Source organism: Dendropsophus ebraccatus, chromosome 9 (genome assembly GCF_027789765.1).
Source record: "Dendropsophus ebraccatus isolate aDenEbr1 chromosome 9, aDenEbr1.pat, whole genome shotgun sequence".
In the NCBI taxonomy this organism is placed as follows: Eukaryota; Metazoa; Chordata; class Amphibia; order Anura; family Hylidae; genus Dendropsophus; species Dendropsophus ebraccatus.
Genome location: NC_091462.1, coordinates 60,196,025 through 60,218,690, shown reverse-complemented (window position 1 = coordinate 60,218,690; position 22,666 = coordinate 60,196,025). Strand labels below are relative to the sequence as shown.

At 45.7% G+C, this 22,666-nt stretch overlaps 2 protein-coding genes across 4 annotated transcripts in view; one reads left to right on the top strand and one right to left on the bottom strand.

Moving 5' to 3' along the window:
- Positions 1-4,626: 4,626 nt before the first annotated feature.
- LOC138801056 (ferroportin-like) overlaps positions 4,627-22,666 on the bottom strand; it is a 56,218-nt gene continuing 38,178 nt past the window's right edge. Inside the window, exons 5-8 of one of the 2 annotated variants that reach the window (XM_069983482.1) lie at positions 20,398-20,524; positions 16,082-16,324; positions 9,138-9,800; positions 4,627-7,528 (exon numbers count right to left, since the gene is read on the bottom strand). In XM_069983482.1, coding sequence (XP_069839583.1) covers positions 7,212-7,528; positions 9,138-9,800; positions 16,082-16,324; positions 20,398-20,524 — 1,350 coding nt within the window. In that variant the 3' untranslated portion in view covers positions 4,627-7,211. The remainder of the gene's footprint in view (positions 7,529-9,137; positions 9,801-16,081; positions 16,325-20,397; positions 20,525-22,666) is intronic. The other variant, XM_069983483.1, reaches the window with a different exon arrangement.
- C9H2orf80 (chromosome 9 C2orf80 homolog) overlaps positions 10,637-22,666 on the top strand; it is a 114,154-nt gene continuing 102,124 nt past the window's right edge. Inside the window, exons 1-2 of one of the 2 annotated variants that reach the window (XM_069983493.1) lie at positions 10,637-10,990; positions 16,104-16,248. In XM_069983493.1, the coding sequence (XP_069839594.1) occupies positions 16,216-16,248 (33 nt within the window). In that variant the 5' untranslated portion in view covers positions 10,637-10,990; positions 16,104-16,215. The remainder of the gene's footprint in view (positions 10,991-16,103; positions 16,249-22,666) is intronic. The other variant, XM_069983492.1, reaches the window with a different exon arrangement.

Genomic DNA, 22,666 nt, shown 5'->3' with positions numbered 1-22,666 from the left:
CCCATTGAGTTGAATAGGCAGGTATCCGCTGCGGATATGGTATGTGTGAACGTACCTTTACACAGTAAATAAGTACATAATATTATTAAGTATTTACTGTGCAAGAAAAAGGTGTATCCAGGAGGATTTCTTTTGTGTGCGGGTCAGTGATGCAGCACATTGCACACAGTGACAGTCACACAGTGCAGCCCCTGGCAGTGTGACTAGGGTTGTACTCCCTCTGTGTTAACTGTAGCAGTGCTCTCTATGTGTTGCCTCTTCTTCTTGTGTGCCACTTCTCTGACTGTGTCTCCTCCTCTGACCTCTGTCTTTGTAGCCTTGACTCCTTCCCCTTCACTTTGGTGACCAGGTGACGGTGAAGCATACCTGACGTGTTTTCTCCAGTCCTCTGGCCATGTGAAGCTTGTGGGCCACATGTTCACTTTTGGATCTAGGCAGAAGCAGGGACTGACTGCAAAGCTCACCGCCGCCCCAGCCTCCTGCCGACTTGTTTTCTGATGTCACCTGAGATTCCGGGGATGACATCAGGGAACGAGTCGGCAGGAGGCTGGGGCGGCAGTGAGCTCTGCATTCAGTCCCCGGCAGGGCATCTGAGTGCATCAGCTGCGGCAATGTCAGCGGCGGCATCGACGAGTAAGGTGCATGTGATGGGGATAGCCCTGGTACTACTCCATCATCTGCTCAAACTATGAGCAGATCATGGGAGAAGTAGTACAGTGTATATGTGGCGGGGGCTGTTTGGTGATTGGGATGGCCCTGTACTACTCCCCCATCATCTGGTCATACTATGAGCAGATGATGGGAGGAGTAGTACAGTGTATATGCGTGCATACATAGACATGTGTTACATAGACATCCATTGAATCCATAGAGTGTCCAACAGGGGGCGCACTATATATAGAAGACAATGGTACTCACTGACTTCTATATATATAGTGCGCCCCCTGCTGGACACTCCATAGGAATTACACCTGATTCGTGAGGTCACGGTTTTGGAGAGAATTTGAAGACTCCATCATCTACTAAATTAAGGGAAATAGCAGTATATGTGCATTTCCCATAATCAATGTACAACAGGAATTTATCTAACTTTCCATAAGTAATAACATATTAAAAAATATGCAAATGCGAGAGGAAGATACAGCTGACCCGCACCACTGATCAATACTCTAGTGTCTAGGGATCCACGGAGATGAGCATGCAGGATTCACTGCGGCGTGTTCGGTTGAAGACCGGGGGTGCAAGACGATAAGGCAGAAGTACAATGTGTGGTTGGTAGATAAATCAGCACTCACCCGGTATCTTGTATCTCACTTTATTCCAGTGCGCGTCCACACCTCTCCCTCCCCGCTACCCGTGGCATATGGATTAAAGTGAGCTGATACAAGATACCGGGTGAGTGCTGATTTATCTACCAACCACACATATTAAAAATTATGTTGTCCTTTAAGGGGTTTGGGATATGAATTTATTTAAGGGTCTGTGGTGTGAATTTATTTAGAGATCTGCAGATTTCATTTATTTAGGGGTCTGGAGTATGATTTTTTTTTAGGAATCTGGGATAGGAGAACGACTTAGATATGAAAAGATGTCAGAGAGCTGCTTTGCATATCCCAGATTTCCCAGTGGAGCATAAATTGCTAATAAGTTTCTATACATCTTTATGCTATCATCAAGAAGATACATTACCCCCTTTGGTTCTTTACATGATAAGAAATTATAACAGTTTATAAAGTACATTTCGCTAACAAGTTAAATTTATTAAACATCATAAACTGACAAAAGATTACAGTATTTTTGTCATACAACAAGGATGACACTGGTTTATCATAGCAAGTTCTAACAATGTAAGAAAATATACCTATAGAAACAAAATCTATATAAGGGTGCCTTCACAACTAACAGATCTGCAGTGGATTTCACGCTGCACATTCGCAGCGAAATTCGCTGCAGTTCCAGTGCCATTCATCCCTATGAGAGCGCATACTCGCAGCGGGATTGACATGCCACTGTGAGTATGTAAGTTAACCGCCGACTCCGGTCGATGGGACCGATGGGAGCTAGGAGCCTCACATGCAGCCGCGGCGACATACAGGTAATATATGTGAAATCCGCTGCTGATCTGTTACGTGTGAAGGCACCCTAAGGCTGTGTTCCCACAATGTAAAATTAAGGGTAAATAATGTGCTTTTTCTGCATCCTAGAGGTAGATAAAAAGACAATTTGGACTGCAGACTTGCAGACAAAGGCCTTAATATATAAGCTTGCAATATTAAGGACTTATATGATAGAGGAAAACCATATAGAAAGAGAGACCGGCACTACTCATTTAAAGAGCCAAACAGGATTTACCAGATGTAACAGGGTGCTCACTCTATGTAGCAATAGACACTGTCCATAAATGCATGAATAGAAAGGAAAACTGGAGGGCACTCACCGTGAAAAATAATTCTTTTATTCTTATGCGTGTAACACAGACACGGATGCCGTGTAGCTGGCGGGGGCGCCCTGTGCAGGATGATTAGACGAGTGACAGCTGTTTCGCAACAAAGTGCTTCTACTGACTCTACGTCAGCGTACACGTGACCCCACTATATAGTGTGGCTGGGGCACGCATGCGCTGTACTATAAAGAAATGGTAGTGAATTAAAAACATGATTGAAAACAAATCATCATTATTCAATGCAATTATTCAGAGGAACATTTTAAGATCAATTTTATCGTTCATGCCTAAGGCCCCTTGTGCATTGGTGGCTATAATAATCTTAGCCTCTTCCTGCAGGAGAACTTTATTGTTGTCTCTGTCACTATTCAGATGGATCCGCTTAAGTCCCATAAACCGCAGGACTTTTACGTCTCCCTTATGTTCCTCTTGGACATGTTTAATTAGTCTAGGTGCTCCTTTTCCTGTCCTGATCGAGCGGATGTGTTCACTGAATCTCACATTCATTGGACGTATTGTCTTCCCGACGTAGTATAAACCACTTTCACATACAATGGCATAGACTATATATCTAGTGCGGCAGCAAATAGTATCTCGAATGTCATAATGTACTCCTCCCAGGTTTACTGTTTTACAAGGAAACATATGGTTACACCATCTACAGCTTCCACATTTGAAGTTGCCTTTAGGGGCGCATTTGTTCAGCCAGTTAGACTTGTGGTCATCATTGAGTTTGCTAAGTACTAATACGTCCTTGAGATTCTGACAACGTCTAAAGGCGATTATAGGTCTCTCCGGGAGGTATGCTGCAAGTACAGGATCCGCTCGAACCATGTCCCAATTTTTATGGATCGCTTTTTTAACCTTCTCCGCCATGGGGCTATATTTAAAGGAAAAAACAGACGGACCTGTGTTATGCATACTTTTTTCTTTCCTTCTGTGCTTGTGTAACAAGTTGGTACGTTTTTGTTGAAAAGCTTTATGATTAGCGGACATCAAGAGATCTCTTGGATAGCCCCTCTTCAGCAACCGCTGAGTTAATTCTTCTGCCTGGTTGGCTGTAGGTTGTGTCAGAGCTGTTGATTCTACGGAGCCTAAGGTATTGTCCGTAGGGCACAGCTTTTTTTATATGTTTGGGGTGATAGCTAGTGTGATGAAGGAAGGAGTTAGTGGCCGTGGGTTTACGGTAACCCTTAGTGTGTAGTGATCCCTCACTCATTGTTACAATTGTGTCCAAGAATTCTATTTGTCTGGTACTTGTTTTACTTGTAAAAAACATGTTAAATTTGTTAGCATTTAAATAATTGACAAAATCTAGGAAATTTCCCTGTCCTTTGTCCCATAGGATGATTATATCGTCCACATACCTGTGGTAGTAGCCGATTGCTTTAATATGCGGATTATCTGTAGAAAAAATCATCTCTTCCTCTAGTGTGGCCAAATTCAGATTAGCGAAGGTACACGCGATGGGTACCCTCGCACTGCATATACCATTGGCCATCGAACACGAAGGCGTTATTTTGCAGTATAAACATCAATGACTCGCATATAAAGTCTATGAAATATGTAGTGTGGCCTGTGCGCTCTAATAATCTTCTTATAGCCTCTACCCCTGCTGCATGCGGAATACGAGTGTATAAACTTTCAATATCGATAGTGCAAAGTAAATGATCAGGGTGGCATTGTACATCTTCTAATGAGATCAAGAACTCATTCGTATCTTTCAGAAGTGATGGTACCTTTTTCAGGAGGGGGCGCATTAACCATTCCAGATATTTTGATAGGGGTTCTGTGATTGAGACAACAATAAAGTTCTCCTGCAGGAAGAGGCTAAGATTATTATAGCCACCAATGCACAAGGGGCCTTAGGCATGAACGATAAAACTGATGTTAAAATGTTCCTCTGAATAATTGCATTGAATAATGATGATTTGTTTTTAATCATGTTTTTAATTCACTACCATTTCTTTATAGTACAGCGCATGCGTGCCCCAGCCACACTATATAGTGGGGTCACGTGTACGCTGACGTAGAGTCAGTAGAAGCACTTTGTTGCGAAACAGCTGTCACTTGTCTAATCATCCTGCACAGGGCGCCCCCGCCAGCTACACGGCGTCCGTGTCTGTGTTACACGCATAAGAGTAAAAGAATTATTTTTCACGGTGAGTGCCCTCCAGTTTTCCTTTCTATTCATGCTTATATGATAGAGGCACATTGGGCATAATGTAAAATACAATCTCCTTATTGGCTCTACGTAAACATAAAGATGTTCCTTTGACCTAATTAAGTTAATAAATGCATAAATATGAATGCAAAAATGCAACGATTTTCTGCATCCTAGAGGTAGATAACAAGCAGTTTGGACTGCAGATTTGCAGACAAAGGCCTTCATAAATAAGCTTGCAATGTAAAGGATTTATATGATAGAGGTACAATTTATATATAAAGATACGATTAGCCAATGATCGTGCATTTTCTACCACCTCGGCTGATCGCTGTCCATTTTACGTAGGCCATTTATCGGAAAAAGGAGCATTTCTATTGGAGAGGGATGAGGGATGAGGCACTTGGCGACAGTAAAGACAAGGAGAAGTATTTTGGTAGTTCACCTCATTAAGCTCTTGATGGGAATGTTCAGGAGAAAATAAAGACGCATAAGGTCTAAGGGTAGCTTCACGCACACCGTATCTGCCGATTTTCTACAGCGGATCCGCAGCAGATTTGATCTAAATAACTGAACACAGCATCAAATCTGCAGCGGATCCTGTACGTGTGAATGCACCCTAACAGTGGATTGGACAGCAGCACAATAATCAGAGATCAACCATTGTGGATAAACGTGGGGTAACGTGGCATTCCCAGCAAAGATTCAGGAAAGCAGGGATTAATTAAAGGGATTAATCAGCGCTACAAAAACATGGCCACTTTCCCCCTACTGTTGTCTCCAGTTTGGGTGGGGTTTTGAAACTCCGTTCCATTGAAGTAAATGGAGCTTAATTGCAAACTGCACCTGAACTGCAGACAACAGTAGGGGGAAAAGTGGCCATGTTTTTGTAGCGCTGGATAACCCCTTTAAAGTTATCAAGGACAGCAGATTGTGGTACCACTGCATGGGTAGTTTATACTGAGAGACCTTATACTATATGCATAGGGAAGATTTGGCTGCTTTCCACCAAATGACCTGCCAGGAACAGAGAGTGTACCGCCAAGATCACACTCCCATTTAATAAATATTTGAATTTAAGTCTATGTTTTAGAGAGTCATCCAAATCGCAAGGAAGAGTTGTTGAAATATCTGAAATATGACTTTAAAAGCAGGCTCCACAGAGACACATAATCTTAAGTAGTGTGGACAAGTCAAAGCATCAGGCAGGGGCATAACTAGAAATGGCTGGGCCCCTGGGAAGGGGGGAGTCGGTTCAGGTGGTGCTGGAGGATCGTGCGGCCAGTTCAAGGAGGATGGGTTTTGGTGGTGCTGCTGGTTGCCCGAGCATAAACGGGGAGGGGGTGCTACTGAAGTATTGCGCTGTCAGTCTGTCTGTGCCACAGTGCCAGCCCGCTAGCACCATGGGGGCAGGCCACGCACATGCTTTGCCGAGGGGGGCATGGGCCCTATTGCAGCTGTGTGGTCTGCCTTACACTACTGGCATAAGGTATGGTATAAAAAGAAAAGAGAGTTATGCAACTAATGTTTTGACTGTATATGTTGGGACTTTTAAAGCAGTCCTCGGCTCTTAATGTACAATGCCTGGACAGACAAAGGTTCCCCATCCCTGTACTAGGAAAATTTGATGATAATAATACTGAATAGACTGTTTTATATTTTTAGGGCACAACAGCCAGAAAATTCAAGCAATCTTTTGGCAGTTTAGAACTAGAGATGAGTGAATTTGCTGAAGTTTGGGTTCGTATGAACCTGAACTATCGGCTTCTGATTGCCGCTGTCTGCAGCCTCCGTGAACAGGGTAGAGACAGCCTATGCCAATGTCTGTATCCCAGTTCGTATTCCAGGCGGTTCTCCAGCTGTATCCACCCTGTACACAGAGGCTGCAGACAGCAGCAATCAGAAACCGATAGTTCAGGTTCATACGAACCAGAACTTCGGCGAATTCGCTCATCTCTATTTAGAACATAGAAATAAGACTGATCATTACTATGGTCTTGAATACTTAGTTGCATTTTAATGATAATCTTTTAAAAGTGTACTGCCTGCCTGATAAGGAAGGTAGTACACGTTGCCTAATTAACAGCTAGTTGCATCCATCTACTGGTATCTGTCTCCAGTGATTTTTTTCTTCCATGCCCGAGGTCTATTCATTAGGTCTGGTCCAAAGGGATTTGCAGCACAGAAATCCACCTATCTTCCTACCCACCGGTTTGCTGTATCTTCACCAAGCTCCATTGAGAGATGTTGGGAGGTAGAAGGCACTCTGCTGTGTTAGGACTCCGCATCTGGCAGCTCCAATAGGCTGGGAGTTGTCAGCTACATGCACGGTGGCCGGGCAGGAGAGCCAGTGCACTCTTAACTGATGCATGCTAGGAGATCCAGACAACCCCTCCCTTCAGAGCAGCGAGGAAGTCATACGCCTGGCAATCGTTCCTAATACAAAAAAGTGGTTAGGAACATGGACATTGAGCTGTAAACATGGCAGACAGACAGCTCAGAGTGCCTCACAGGGAGACCAAGATAAAAATATGAAAAGTTTCTTAACTTTTAAAGACCTACTGTTTTAGATATAGTTATTGAGAATCCCCCTTTAATGCTATTTTAAACAGGATAATCCTCATGTTGCTGATTACTTTCCACTGTTTTGGGATCTGAAGAAGAGCAAGAAAAGAGTTTCATTCTAAGATTTTTGTACGCAAAACGAAAATACATCATGTGGCCCATGGCAACAAAAGAGACGGAAATAAGAACAAGCAAGCCGAATGCTTCTGGGTTTGGTCCTAAGATCACCATGATGAAATGCAAAAGATCAAGAAGATAATTTATAGAATTCTGGACTCCATTTATAATGCCTCTTTCAGACTCTATAACATTTTCTTGAAGGAGCTGAGTTACTGTTAGATCAAAGGACCAAAGACCTGCAAAAAACACATATTGGCAAATGTATTAATTACTGTAAATCATAAATTATCTTGCACACCATATTTGGGCTATGTTCACACTACGTAAAAGTACGGCCGTTGTTGCCGATGTACTTTTGGCGCGGTGGAACAATGCCTGTTTCTTTATGGGATCCCGGCCGGAGCGCATACATATTGTTTACGCTCCGGCCGGGATCCCATACGGGCCGCAAATAACTGACATGTCAGTTTTCTGCGGCCGGAATTCAGTGAATTCCGGCCGCAGAAAGCCCTGTTAGTTCACACAGTGAAGCGAGCGGCTCCGGCTGCTCGCTTCACTGTGTGCTATGGGAAGCTCTGATGCGGGTGCGCGCTGATGCGCCCGCATCAGGGCTCTGCTGCTGGCCAGATCATCCTGCCACACAAACCGGTCGTTCCATGACCCGGCCTGGGTCACGGAACGGCTGGTCTGATACGTAATGTGAACATAGCCTAGTGCTATAATTTAAAGAGGTACTCTGGAGATTAAACACAGTGCTGTAATAAAATTACATTAACTTGTAATATAACTTTATTAAAATAAATGTATTCCATGTTTCTATATATATTATAAAATAATTCTGAGATCTTGCATTTTTCATTCTCACCACTGGGGCTAAAGCTGAGCTGAGACTTCCTGTTGTGTCTGTAGTGAAAAGAGGAGGCTGCTGTAAAGTGATCTCTACAGCATTGCAGCATGTTACCATGGTATGGCTTTACTAGGCATTGCTCCCACCTTGCCAGAATCCTGCTCCACACTGATGAGGGTCAACACCCCGAAACAGCTGTATGTGGATGGATACCTGCCCTTGGTTTTTCCCTTGTCATTACATTGACTTATAGGGCCATTTAATATGGTGGTTTTGGTGGTTTCCCTACAGGAGCCACCCCTTGGAGGTATATCTGGCTAGTCCTGTCTTTTGAGACTCTTAAAGGGGTTATCCAGCGCTACAAAAACATGGCCACTTTTCCCCCTCTCTTGTCTCCACATTGGGTGGGGTTTCAAACTCAGTTCCATTAAAGTAAATGGAGCTTAATTGCAAACCCCACCTGAACTGGAGACAAGAGAGGGGGAAAAGTGGCCATGTTTTTGTAGCGCTGGATAACCCCTTTGAATAAGGCTCCACTGGCTCTTTTTTGCATATTCATGTTTCTCAAGGGGGAAATGCACCTACGATTTCACTGTATTGAGCGCTTTAGCCGGCAGCCAACAGTATTATCTTTGGCTAGTCTCCCTGAGATCAGTGATCTGTTTCCTGTCTGCTTAGTTCCAGGTTTAGTGATCAGAATAAAAACTGCATATTTCATGATTATTGTTTAAAATATAAATAGTACACTGGAAAATTTTAAAGAAACATAAAAAAAATTCTTAAAGGTGTACTACGAGGTTTCCTATGGGGATTTGCTGCTGCTTTTTACAGTTCCTTTAAGAGACAGAGGTGACAGCAGGGAGCACTGTGTCAGCCTGGGATTAAAACACCACTAAAGTAAAGTTGAAGTATGTAATTTAAACATTCCTTTTAAGCAATACCAAGATATCTTGTAAGTTTTTTTTCTTTCAAAATTTTAGAAAATTCATTGTACTTACCAATTTTAGCTGCAATAACTCCCGCAAAAAGTAAACTCACTGAGGTCAGTGGAGTTAAAATATTTGGTTCACTGGTTGCTGAGGTAGAGTTATTCAAAAGATCAGGAAATCTGGTTGGGAGGAAGTCCTGAAGAACACCACCTGGGGATAATGTAGGTAAAGGCTCTCCTTCTACAATAAGAGTACCAATGTCTTGAAATGGAGAAACAGTAAGATCCAATGGACTTCCAGGCATAAAGACTGAAACCACACATAGAACAAGGCTGCCAAGTTGAGCTACTCCTGAATAAAATCCAGTACGAACCAGACCACATTTTTTTCTAAACCAGGTAAATGCCACAGTTCCCATTATTCCAGAAATGGCAGATGCACCCATTAGGATACTGAGAATAGAGCTGCTCAAGCCTTGGGTGTAAGCGTACCCAGTGGTGATACTGTCAAAGCCAAGGACAGTCATATAAAGGAAAGCAAGACCCATGCCAGCCCAGAACACTGACTGGTTGTAATATGCAACCCACCCATCACGGAGGGTATATAAGGGTTCCATAATTTTTTCCATGCACATTGGCTTTTTTAACTTTTCAGCCATCGCCACACTTTTGTCTGCCATGAGTTGGGCATCTTCAGCAGGTTTAGAGTTGTCGTTTGAATTTGTGTCTATAGCTTTGAAAACAAAAGAAAAGAAAACTCATTTTAATGTAGACATAGACAAAAGAAAAATCCATCGGTAGCTGGAATAGAGTGAAACTAACCATTGGAGGATCAAGAACCTGGATTTGTTACTAAAGACAATACAGTTCCAGACCCTAGCAGTCCAGGTTTCTTGTTCACAAGTTCTCTACAAAGGAAGGTTAAAGGGGTTATCCAGCGCTACAAAAACATGGCCACTTTTCCCCCTCTCTTGTCTCCAGATTGGGTGGGGTTTCAAACTCAGTTCCATTGAAGTAAATGGAACTTAATTGCAAACCGCACCTGAACTGGAGACAAGAGAGGGGGAAAAGTGGTCATGTTTTTGCAGCGCTGGATAACCCCTTTAAAAGTACCTTGCTGTCAATGGCAGGACTTATAATGGGTGACGTGACAACAAATTACTGTAACAACTGGAGTCGTGGACTGTACAGCTGCTATTGATGGCGTAAGCATAAAAGATTGTTGTAGAAAAAGACCAGTCCATCTAGTCTGCCCTTTTAGTATTTCCTTTCTTATTATCTTAGGATAGATACATGTTTATCCCAGGCAGGTTTAAATTCTGTTATTGTAGATTTATGAACCACATCTGTTGGAAGTTTGTTCCAATCATCCAGGCCGCTTCTGCCATGAGGCAGACTGAGGCTTCTGCCTCAGGCGGCAGCTCTTGGTGTCCTGCAGGGGGCGGCAGAATCTTCTCTGCTGTCATTTTAGTGAAGTTTAACTTCGCTAAAATGACAGCAGCCCCGATCTCCTAACAGTGCTGAGTGCAGTGGTGTCCCCAGGCATTAAGATCCGGGGCCAGTGCCCCAAACAGGAAGTTCACTGCCCCGAATCTTTTGCCTAGGGAATCACTGTACTGCACTCTGCACTCCGTGGCTTGGTGCATCCGGCCACCGGGTCCTGTGCTCAGCTCCCTCCAGTCTATTCAGAGGGGGGGAGGGGGGGGGGGGGGGAGTGACGGAGGATTCAGCAGACCACCTGCTGAATGACACTTATCTGTAGAGTATGTAGAGAGAGGGAGAGAGAGAAAGCCCCTGCGCTCCCCCTCCCCCCTCCCCCTCTCTGTCACTGTGAGGAGAAGCTGCTCCCTTATCTGGACGCCGCGCTGAAGATGACCTCTGACCTCCCTCTCCTGCCGGGATCTCTGTGACTGCACCACCTCTGTAAGTATACAGCACACTATCACTGATATGAGGTGTAATGTGATGTTCTGCAGCAGCTGAGGTGTAGTGGGATGTTCTGCAGCAGCTGAGGTGTAGTGGGATGTTCTGCAACGGCTGAGGTGTATGAAGAGGTTCTGCAGCAGGTGAGGTGTAGTGTGATGTTCTGCAGCAGCTGAGGTGTATGAAGAGGTTCTGCAGCAACTGAGGTGTAGTGTGATGTTCTGCAGCAGCTGAGGTGTATGAAGAGGTTCTGCAGCAACTGAGGTGTAGTGTGATGTTCTGCAGCAGCTGAGGTGTATGAAGAGGTTCTGCAGCAGCTGAGGTGTAGTGTGATGTTCTGCAGCAGCTGAGGTGTATGATGAAGTTTTGCAGCAGCTGAGGTGTAGTGTGATGTTCTGCAGCAGCTGAGGTGTATGATGAGGTTCTGCAGCAGCTAAGGTGTATGATGAGGTTCTGCAGCAGCTGAGGTGTATGATGAGGTCCTGCAGCAGCTGAGGTGTAGTAGGATGAGGTTCTGCAGCAGCTGAGGTGTAGTAGGATGAGGTTCTGCAGCAGCTGAGGTGTATTATGAGGTTCTGCAGCAGCTGAGGTGTATGATGAGGTTCTGCAGCAGCTAAGGTGTATTATGAGGTTCTGCAGCAGCTGAGGTGTATGATGAGGTTCTGCAGCAGCTGAGGTGTATCATGAGGTTCTGCAGCAGCTGAGGTGTAGGATGATGAGGTTCTGCAACAGCTGAGGTGTAGGATGAGGTTCTGCAGCAGCTGAGGTGTATGATGAGGCTCTGCAGCAGCTGTGGTGTAGTATGAGGTTCTGCAGCAGCTGAGGTGTATGATGAGGTTCTGCAGCAGCTGAGGTGTATGATGAGGTTCTGCAGCAGCTAAGGTGTATTATGAGGTTCTGCAGCAGCTGAGGTGTATGATGAGGTTCTGCAGCAGCTAAGGTGTATGATGAGGTTCTGCAGCAGCTGAGGTGTATGATGAGGTTCTGCAGCAGCTGAGGTGTAGTAGGATGAGGTTCTGCAGCAGCTGAGGTGTAGTAGGATGAGGTTCTGCAGCAGCTGAGGTGTATGATGAGGTTCTGCAGCAGCTGAGGTTTATGATGAGATTCTGCAGAACATCATAATACATAATGAGAAAATAATAAAATTACGAATAGCTGAGGTATTGACGTGAGAATACGTGAGAAGAGTTCCTACACAAATTATACTAGTATCGGGGGAGGGGGGGGGCGCCATTTTAATTTTCGCCTCAGGCAGCAAAAAAGCTAGAATCGGCCCTGCAAGCATCTACTACTCTTTCAGTAAAGTAATATTTTCTCACGTTGCTTCTGATGTTTCCCCCAACTAACCTCTCACTGTATCCTCCTGTTCGAGTTCAGTTTTTTACTAAAAACACTTCCCTCCTGAACCTCATTTAGTTCTTTAGGGTGTGTTCACACGTACAGGATCTGCAGCAGATTTGATGGCCCAGATTTGATTTGCTTTGAAATCTGAAACTTCAAATCTGCGCTAGAGCCGCTCACTCCATAGTGTGCACTGACAGGGTTCTTTGCAGCCACTCTTCCACGGGCTGACAGTGTTCCCTGCTCGCTGCTCCCAATATCACACGCAGCAGGCAGTGAGCGGGTGATTGCGGGAGGGTGATCGCTAGATCATTCAGGCAGCCTGTAGAGCAGGGGTGGGGAACCTTTTCCATGTCGAGGGCCGGTCGGGCCTTAATAAAATCATTCGAGGGCCGCACTCAATGTTATACCGTGCGCGGCAGTTAGTAGCGGGGGTTTGCAGCAGCCGAACAAGGCAAAGTATTGTTCCCCTAATACCCCTGCTATTGTAGTTAACCCTCTGTGATGCCCCGTGTACCTGATTTGAATCCTTAGTGATGCCCCTGGTAGCCTAGTTAACCCCCCCAGTCATGTCCCTGGTAGCCTAGTTAACTCCTCAGTCATGTCCCTGGTGGCCTAGTTAACCCCTCAGTCATGTCCCTGGTAGCCTAGTTAACTCCTCAGTCATGTCCCTGGTAGCCTAGTTAACTCCTCAGTCATGTCCCTGGTGGCCTAGTTAACCCCTCAGTCATGTCCCTGGTAGCCTAGTTAACTCCTCAGTCATGTCCCTCGTGGCCTAGTTAACCCCCCCAGTCATGTCCCTGGTAGCCTAGTTAACTCCTCAGTCATGTCCCTGGTGGCCTAGTTAACTCCTCAGTCATGTCCCTGGTGGCCTAGTTAACTCCTCAGTCATGTCCCTGGTGGCCTAGTTAACTCCTCAGTCATGTCCCTGGTGGCCTAGTTAACTCCTCAGTCATGTCCCTGGTAGCCTAGTTAACTCCTCAGTCATGTCCCTGGTGGCCTAGTTAACCCCTCAGTCATGTCCCTGGTGGCCTAGTTAACTCCTCAGTCATGTCCCTGGTGGCCTAGTTAACCCCCCCAGTCATGTCCCTGGTAGCCTAGTTAACCCCCCGGTCAGGTCCCTGGTAGCCTAGTTAACCCCCCAGTCATGTCCCTGGTGGCCTAGTTAACCCCCCAGTCATGTCCCTTGTGGCCTAGTTAACCCCCCATTCATGTCCCTTGTGGCCTAGTTAACCCCCCAGTCATGTCCCTGGTGGCCTAGTTAACCCCCAGTGTCTGCCCCAAATGAAAAAAATAAACATCCCACTCACCTTTCCTCCGCTCCCACGCTGTCCAGGTCCTCTTCTCCCTCCTCTCTTCTGTGCCGGTCTTCTCCTGCAGGCGGCGCGCGATGAAATGACGTCATCGCGCGCGGCCCGCAGGAGTCAGAAGACGTGCGCCGCTCGGCGCCGCGCTGGTGCGGCAGGAGCCGGCATACAACACATCTTCCTGTGTCTGTGCCAGCTCCTGCCTCACCAGCGCGGCGCACGTCACAGGAGGGCAGGAGTCAGAAGATGTGCACCGCTCTGAGGGGAAGGAGCCGGCACTCACAGCATCCTCCTGGCAGCTGTCACAGACACAGGAGGATGCCCTGTGTGTCGGCTCCTTCTCCTCCAGAGCGGCGCATGTCACAGGGGAGCCGCGGGCCACATCCGGAGGTGTCAGGGGCCGGATGCGGCCCGCGGGCCGGAGGTTCCCCACCCCTGCTGTAGAGGATAGTGGCGGTCTGCTGCCGCCGCTCCTATTCCTGTTAGGAGGGATTGGTTATACAGATCTGTCAAGGAGGCAGCAATCACAGATTTGAATTTTTTTTAGAACGCTGGGGTGCACACCATCTGGACCTATCGCCCTTTTCAATTTTAAATGGCCCTCTGCAACTTCAGCCTCTGAAAACAAAGGAGCTGAACCCATACAACTGGAGCCAATGCTATGTTCAACCATTCTGTGATTGTGAAGGCCTCCTTCAGATATGTCTGTGGACAGACATGTCAATTCTTTGCACGGAGAGCGGCGGGAGCGGAGGCACGCAAGCCCTCTCATAGACAGGCTATGGCACACTGAGGAAGGAATTCCGCCACATTTACTTAGTGTGAACATACCCTTACAGCAACTAGGTCAAAATCATCCCTAGACATAATGGCAGTCAGCTCACAGATCTTGTTTCCTAAGCTGCAAGCATTCATACACATTTCACGAAGATTACTAAGCTTTTCAATTTAAACTTCCAACTGCATCTAATGCACCAACAGCATCTACCTTACCAACATTACCCAAATCAGCTGTACCTATTACTGCTATCTACAGCACCTACCACTGTGTCTACTGCACCAACCACTACGTCTACTGCACCTATTACTGCATCTAAAGCACCTACCACTGTGTCTACTGCACCAACCACTATGTCTACTGCACCTATCACTGCATCTACAGCACCTACCACTGTGTCTACTGCACCAACCACTCAGGGCTGTATTAACAGCTGCTGCTGCCCTAGGCACTAAGCCTGAAGACGCCCCCATCTACACGCACCTATTGGATACCAGACCTGACCAATACCACCATACCCGCAACCCCACCCTGGAAAAGACACCATATTTACTGGCAAGTCTGAACGGGAGGAGGGAAACTAAAAAAATAAAAAAATTAGTTTTTTCTGTCCCCCTGCTCCCTGGTGCTGCCCCCCTGCAAGGTGCTGCCCTAGGCACCGGACCACGGGTGCCTAGTGGTAAATACGGCCCTGCAACCACTATGTCTACTGCACCTATCACTGCATCTACAGCTCCTACCACTGTATCTACTGCACCAACCACTACGTCTACTGCACCTATCACTGCATCTACAGCACCTACCACTGAGTCTACTGCACCAACCACTACGTCTACTGCACCTATCACTGCATCTACAGCACCTACCACTGTGTCTACTGCACCAACCACTACGTCTACTGCACCTATCACTGCATCTACAGCACCTACCACTGAGTCTACTGCACCAACCACTACGTCTACTGCACCTATCACTGCATCTACAGCACCTACCACTGTGTCTACTGCACCAACCACTACGTCTACTGCACCTATTACTGCATCTACAGCACCTACCACTGTGTCTACTGCACCAACCACTGCGCTTCTGCAAATTCCCATACACTTTTTTGGCTTAGATATCCTCCTCATTGATTATATTTCATACATCAAATGCCTGTCCAAAAACAATCTGAATTCCTCACCAAGTACCTGTGTACCTATGTGTGATGGATGCAAACCATTGCTCTTGTACATCTTTATTTTGGACCACCTGCAAGAGTTATGACTAAAAACCCCCAAACCTTCAGCCTTACACTTCTGCCTTAACCTTGCATTAAACTCTAAGATGCGACATGCCTTGTTATTCTGATTACAGACCGGCAAAACCTCTGAAAATGTTACTAATTGTGCTATCTTGCCCACTACGGGCCCGTTCAAACTACAGATTCAGCGCAGAGATTCCGCTGTGAACCTCTGTCCACGGACTCTACGCCGAATCCCTCCTGCTATGTCTTTGAATGGGAGGGCTTGCGTGCCTCCGCTCTTCGCGCCTCTCTGCTCAAAGAATTGACAATAGGATTCGGCGCGAAGGTTCTAGGTGGAATCTCTGTGCCAAATTCGTAGTGTAAATGGGCCCTTAAATACACTTTTCTTGATATACATCAGGAAGCATATTATATAATACCTTTTATATTTAACTTTTTCAGTTCTTGATCATCATCTTTTTTGCAAGATTTAATAGCCAAGGCTGGGGTCTTTTGGTAAACCTTCCAAAGTAGCAAATATTCTATAAACATCGAAACCAAGTTCCAACCAGCAATGAAGCCACATCCTATAACAGGTGAACCAAAGGTCATTATCTGACCAACTGCCAGTGGAGCCAATATGTTTGTCAGCTGGTCGATTCGTCTCACTGTTGCATTTATGTCTGTGATTAAAACATAAACAAGAAGAATAAATTCACTTCAATCAGTCTAAACACATTTTATTTTCTCAAAGAGGTTATGCCATTATCATTCCACATACATTTATTTGTTTAACACTGGGAAAATTTAGTGTCAGATACGGAAAAATAGCAGGTATTAAATCATCCTAACAAGATACCTGTGGTTGGAAATGATGCCTACAAGCGCCATCAGGGCATACATTATGCACACACTATTCAAAGGTTGCAAATTTTTACTCATACGCTGGTCTTAAATAAAGTGCCGCCCCCGATAGCACAGCTGAATTCAGTAAGACTCATAGGCCTCCTAGTGAATCTGGCCTGACCTGTGCCTGCCAAAAAGCGGGTACAGAAATCTACACCTGCTATTTTTATCCTCTGATAAAAATACAGTACTTAGAAATAATGGAGGTGCAAATTCCTTTGGGCTGGACCTAATAAATGGACACCGGGCACAGGTACCAATAGATAAATGTAAGCCGTTCTTTATTAAAGAAGCAGTTCACAAAAACATATTATTGCCCCCCCCCCCCCCCCCCCCGCCGGGAGCCCCTGGCACATATACACACCACAGCTGATCGGTTTCCTGCGGTGCAGTTCAAATAAGGCGCACGCTCACTTCAGCTTATGCGGCGACTCCTCTTCTCTGCCTTGTAATTGAATGCAGGAAGTCACGCGCTTCCATAGAGAATGCATGACAGCGTGTGAGATCTGGCATATAATAACAGGACAGAGAAGAGGACACAGCAGAGGCAGATGTGAGCGCTTGACGGATTTGAACGGCGCTGCGGGATCGGAAAGAAGCCACGCCGCGGGACACCGATCAGCTGTGGTGAGTATACGTGCCAGCGGCTATTGGGGGTGGGGGGTGTCAATAATATTTTTTTGTGAACTGCTGCTTTAATGCAACATATTTTGAAGGTACACTACCTTCTTCATTGGACTCCTATATCAAAGTAAGTTTTACCATAAGCAATAATTGAAATGCAGACAGTTTGTTCCACAACCCAAATATATCACTGTGTACCAGTACACTTTATACCTTATGTACAGTATATTCACAGTAAACACCAGCTGGATTGTAAGGGTTAAATTGTTTAGGATATTAACAGGCAGTTGAAACTCGTCAGAGGTTGCAGGGCAGAAACAGCTTTACATATGGGTGACTCTGTCTAACTCCCCTCTAATGGTGCTTTTAGACGGAACGATTATTGTTCGAATTTGCACGATAACGATCGGATTCGAACGATAATCGTACGTGTAAACACTGCGAACGATCAAGCGACGAGCGATAAATCGTTTATTTTGATCTTTCAACATGTTCTAAAATTGTCGTTTGCAAAAAATTCGCAGATCGTTCAGTCTAAACAGTCATTCACCGATTTACCCTATGTGTGAGATAGGCTTAAGCGATCGCAAAACGCGATTTTTCCGTACGATATATTGTTTTGTCTAAACGCTGATCGTTATAAAAAACACATTGTTCATTTAAAATCGTTAATCGTGCGATCGGGCAAATTATCGCTCCGTGTAAAAGCACCATAACACACAAACACACACAATGTTAGCCAAATGCATTCCAGCCCCCCCCCCCATTCTTCAAAGTGATGGTGCAGCAACATCCCCACAACCCCCACGCATGATGGTCCATGGTAGACATAAGGGTGCTGCCTGGGTTAATAAGCTCATTGGCCCTCATTTAGCTAGCAAGGTAAGCTGTGTGGGTGCGACAGTAGGTAAACACAGAAGGACCACAGAAGAAGGGGCAGACCCAACAGAGGATGAGGATGATTCATAAGAGAGGTAACTGGCACACAAGCGTGCTGGCCCACCACACACAGACATACAGCACATGCAAACATAGTAGCCTTCTCCCACTCAACAATGTAACGGCAGTGGTGCTGTGTAATGTCTATGTCTGCTGTGACTGACTGAACCGTCCAGCAGCGGGCAGTGCTGTTAGTGTTTGCAAATTCATAAAAGTAATTATGAAGCCCGGGTCTTGCCCACGGCATTCCCAGAAGGTGCGGGAGACTTGCAGCGTAGAGGTGGATCGTTTCTACCACGTCCACCCACTCAGTACAGTATTATGATGCAGGCACAGGGGAGCTCGTATTACAGAACTTTGCCCGTTTACCAGGTTACATTTTTTTAAAAATGTGATCTTGTCTTGCAAAATGCTTGCAAACCATGTCACCCATAAGCCAAGGTTTCACTGTACCTTTGAAACATGTTGCATCAATAAAGAACTGCTTACTTTTGTCTATTGGTACCTGTACTCCTACCTCCTTACAAGTCTGAGATCCATTTGCCAGCTTAGGCCCAAAGGGATTTGTGCCACTGAGATCCACCAATCTTTCCAAGTACTGGTTTGCTTTAGCAAGCTCCACAGAAGGACATCAAGAGGTAGAAGGCAGCAGTTACCATATATTCCAGCGTATAAGACGACTTTTTAATCCCAAAAAATCTTCTTAGAAGTCAGAGATTGTCTTATACGCCAGGTATGGTCGCCCCATATGGAGGGGGAGCTCAAAAATGGGCGCATCCCCACTCTAAGGGGCAACCACTATAAAAAAAAAAAAAACAGTTAACTCACCTGGGGTCCGTCCCCGGCATCCGTGTGTCTCCCAGCCAGTTCCTGGCATAGCCAGTGTGACATACACTGCCTGCGCCGGGGATCCCCAAAGCACTCCCCGGCAGCCAATCGTCTAATCAGAGAAGTTTGGCTGCCGGGAGAAGTACCCAAAGCCTCTGTCATTCTCCCGATGCTCTCCCATGAGCGTCTCCGAGCTTTTCCGAGTAGACACTTGGCTGCTGGGGAGAGCTTCGGGGATCCCTGTATTTCATACTGCCTGCACTGGGAGCGGGCTAGAAGATGCACGGATGCTGGGAACGGGCCCCAGGTGAGTTTTTTTTTAGCTGCAGTTAACCCCTACCTGACCGCAGCAGGGCTCCAGTTAGTAAACCCTGATGCGGTCAGGCAGGGGTTAACATTTTCTGGCATATAAGGCGAACCCCTGACAATCTTCTTAAAAGTCCGGGGTTGTCTTTTACGCCCAGTGGTTTTATATGCCGGAAAATACGGTATACGGTACATTTTTAACACGTTGCTGCCATATAAAAAGCCATTTTGTTTAAACTGTTTTATCAGCATTTAGTAACTTGCTTTATGGCAAGACTTATGGACATAGATACAATAGATACTATTCTTTATATAGGAAACACTTGTGAGCTCATTCCACAGTGATGGGGGCGGATTTATGAGCAGCAGCTATTGGGGGAGATTTATCAAACATGGTGTAAAGTGAAACTGGCTCAGTTGCCCCGAGCAACCAATCAGATTCCACCTTTCATTCCTCACAGACTCTTTGGGAAATTAAAGTTGGAATCTGATTGGTTGCTAGGGGCAACTGGGACAGTTTCACTTTACAGCATGTTTGATAAATCTCCCCCATTGTGTCTACACTGGTGTTACTGTATCTGTCACTGTACTCCTGTCTGTGTAGATAAGAAGGCCGTTGCTGGGAAATGATCTTTGCAGAACAAGAAGTCTCAGCCTAATTTTAAGCCTAGTTGCCAAATAGAAAATCGCAAGAATTCAAGATTATTTTATAATATAGATAACAAAATAAAAAATGTTGTTGTTTTTTTCATCACTTTGTATTACTTTATAATGTGTCACTTCAAGGCCGAAAGAAACTGCATGCTGTAATATAGATATAAAATGCGCAGATAGGTATAGCAATCTTCAAGAAGACAAGAAGATAAAATGTATTATGAGGCCAACATAAGGCTGATTTCCATGACTGTTAGGGTCCTAATACACCAACAGATTATCTTATTTTTGTAAGCCAAAGCCAGGAGTGGATTTGAAAAGACGAGGAATCCCAGTCTCTCCTTTATGACCTGTTCTGTTTATAGTCCACTCCTGGCTTTGGCCCAAAAAAACTGTCAGATAATATGTTGGTGTAATAGGGCCCTTACATGCAGGGTCCTTTAATTGTATGTCCCTTATCAATCTGTATGCATAATTTTTTTTTTATAACATATCTTACCTGCTAACTTGCTTCTGTCATCACCAGCAACAACAACAATCCAGTCCCTCTGAATCGTGATGGCTGTAGCTGTGCTGGCCAAATTTGCAATGTTTCCTATAGTAATAACCAGGATGTAGCAGAGGGTCTGTGTCAGAATGAGAACATAAATAAAGATCAAGATGTTGCCTAATTCTAAGTCACTACATTTAGTTACCTTAAACACAGTCATGACTTTTTTGTGAAAATTTACAAACTCACCAGAGCAATCTTGAAATGTGTCAACTGGATTAACACACTAATCAGTGGAGTAACTATCAGAGTTGCAGCAATTACAATTTCAACCAATATTCAAGGTGCCCTGCTACATAAGGTACTGGCCTAGAAGGGGCCTTTACCACCTCCAGTTAGCTCAGAACTGGTGAGAGGTTTCCCACAGTCCCAGTATTTAATTGTATTGGTGTCCTTAAGATGCTGGTACAGTTAAAGAAATAAGCAGTGACCAGAGTATGTAAAGCTCTATTACACTAAGCAATTATCGTCCGTATTTGGCCAATTATTGGCTGATATTTGCTTTGTGTAATAGAAGGAAACTATCAGCAAACAGACCACCGCTATCTCCTATGGGCTCCCCAAACAGCCCCACCTCGCACTTGGTGCGTGTAAAGGCCCTATTCCACGGAACGATTATCGTTCGTATTCGGACGATATCGGCCGCTACGGACGATAATCGTCCGGTGGAATAGAGTGCAACGATCAGCCGACATCGTTCATGTCGGCTGATCGTTGCAGTCGCTTGTTTTTCAACATGTTGAAAAACAAGCGACTGATATAGCAGCGATCTGCTGCCGTCGCTCTGTTGAATAGGAGCATCGGCAGCAGACGCTGCTGTATCCTATGGGCTGCCCGGACGATCAGCGATCCCCCGCAGCTCCCTGCCGCCCCCTCCCGCACTCACCCGCTCGCTGCAGCCCCGCTGAATAGCGGCGGCAGCGAGCGGGGAACGAGGAGCAAACGAGCGCTGAGAGCGCTTGTTTGCTCCTCTAAACGACCTGTGGAATAGGGGCACACGAGCACTTTCTCTATGATGTGACAGCGAGATTGATGCTGCTCTGGTCAAGCCCAAATAGAAGAAGCCAGGACAGAGGAGCAGCCTTGGAAGAGAAAAAAAAGAAAGTATTCTAAGGGTGACAATTGTACAGTTCATTAGGGGACAGTGGCACAGTTCATTTGGGGCCACAGTGGCACATAAATTGTTTATTAGGACAGTGGTATAGTTCATTAGGAAGAAGGGACAAATTTTATTACGGAGGCATAATTATTGTATGAGGGATACAATGGCATAAAATATTCATTTGATGGCGCAGCAAGTATCAGTACTATATTCATGTGGGAGTGTTGTATTTGGGGCATAGTATGTGGCAAAACTATTCAGGGGCACAGCATGTGGTTATTATTATATTCTGGGTTTACTTCTGTACCTAGAGGACATCAGGTTTCTCCACCCCGGTGTAATTATGGCTGGTTCCAAAAACCAGACAGTGCCGATGCAAGGCAACAGAGAAAAGGCCAAATAAGCATAGTCAGCGAGCAAGGTCATCAACAAAAGAATCAACACGGTGCCAGGGAGGAGGCAGCAGTATAGGCAATCAGGCAAAGGATCAGGGCAGACAAAGTGAGTCTGCAACAAGGGAGGCAAATGGTGCAGACAAGGGTCATACTGGCAAGCTTAACCCCTTAACGACATCGGGCCTAAGTATACGCCCCCGCAGGGTGGGCTTTAACGCACACGGGCGTATACTTACGCCTGATGTTTCCCCGATCGCTGTGTCGGGGAAGATGGCCTGCTATAATGTATAGCAGGCCATCTCTGCTCGTCGGCACGGGGGGTGATTAACCCCTCCCGTGCCGACGATCGCTGCTATATGCTGATCAATACAGATCAGCATATAGCAGCTAAATTTTGCTTTCCGGGTCATCGGTGACCCGGAAAGCAATGGCGATTGGTGCTGTCCGAGATAGCACCAATCGCCATTAGTGTCCTGGGGAAAGATGGCGCCGATGCCACCCCCACGATCGCCGTGATAGGCCGGCCAGTACCGGCTCATTCATTCTTTGGACAGAGGATGCATAGAATGGAGTGTGACACGAGAGGAGACGCGCGCCTCCATCAGTCCGCCGGTGGGTGCCAGCTGCGGAATGCACAAAGGGTTATCCTTCGCCATTCCGCAGTGTGCATGTACCCTTAGGCTGGGTTCACACTATGTATATTTCAGGCAGTATTTGGTCC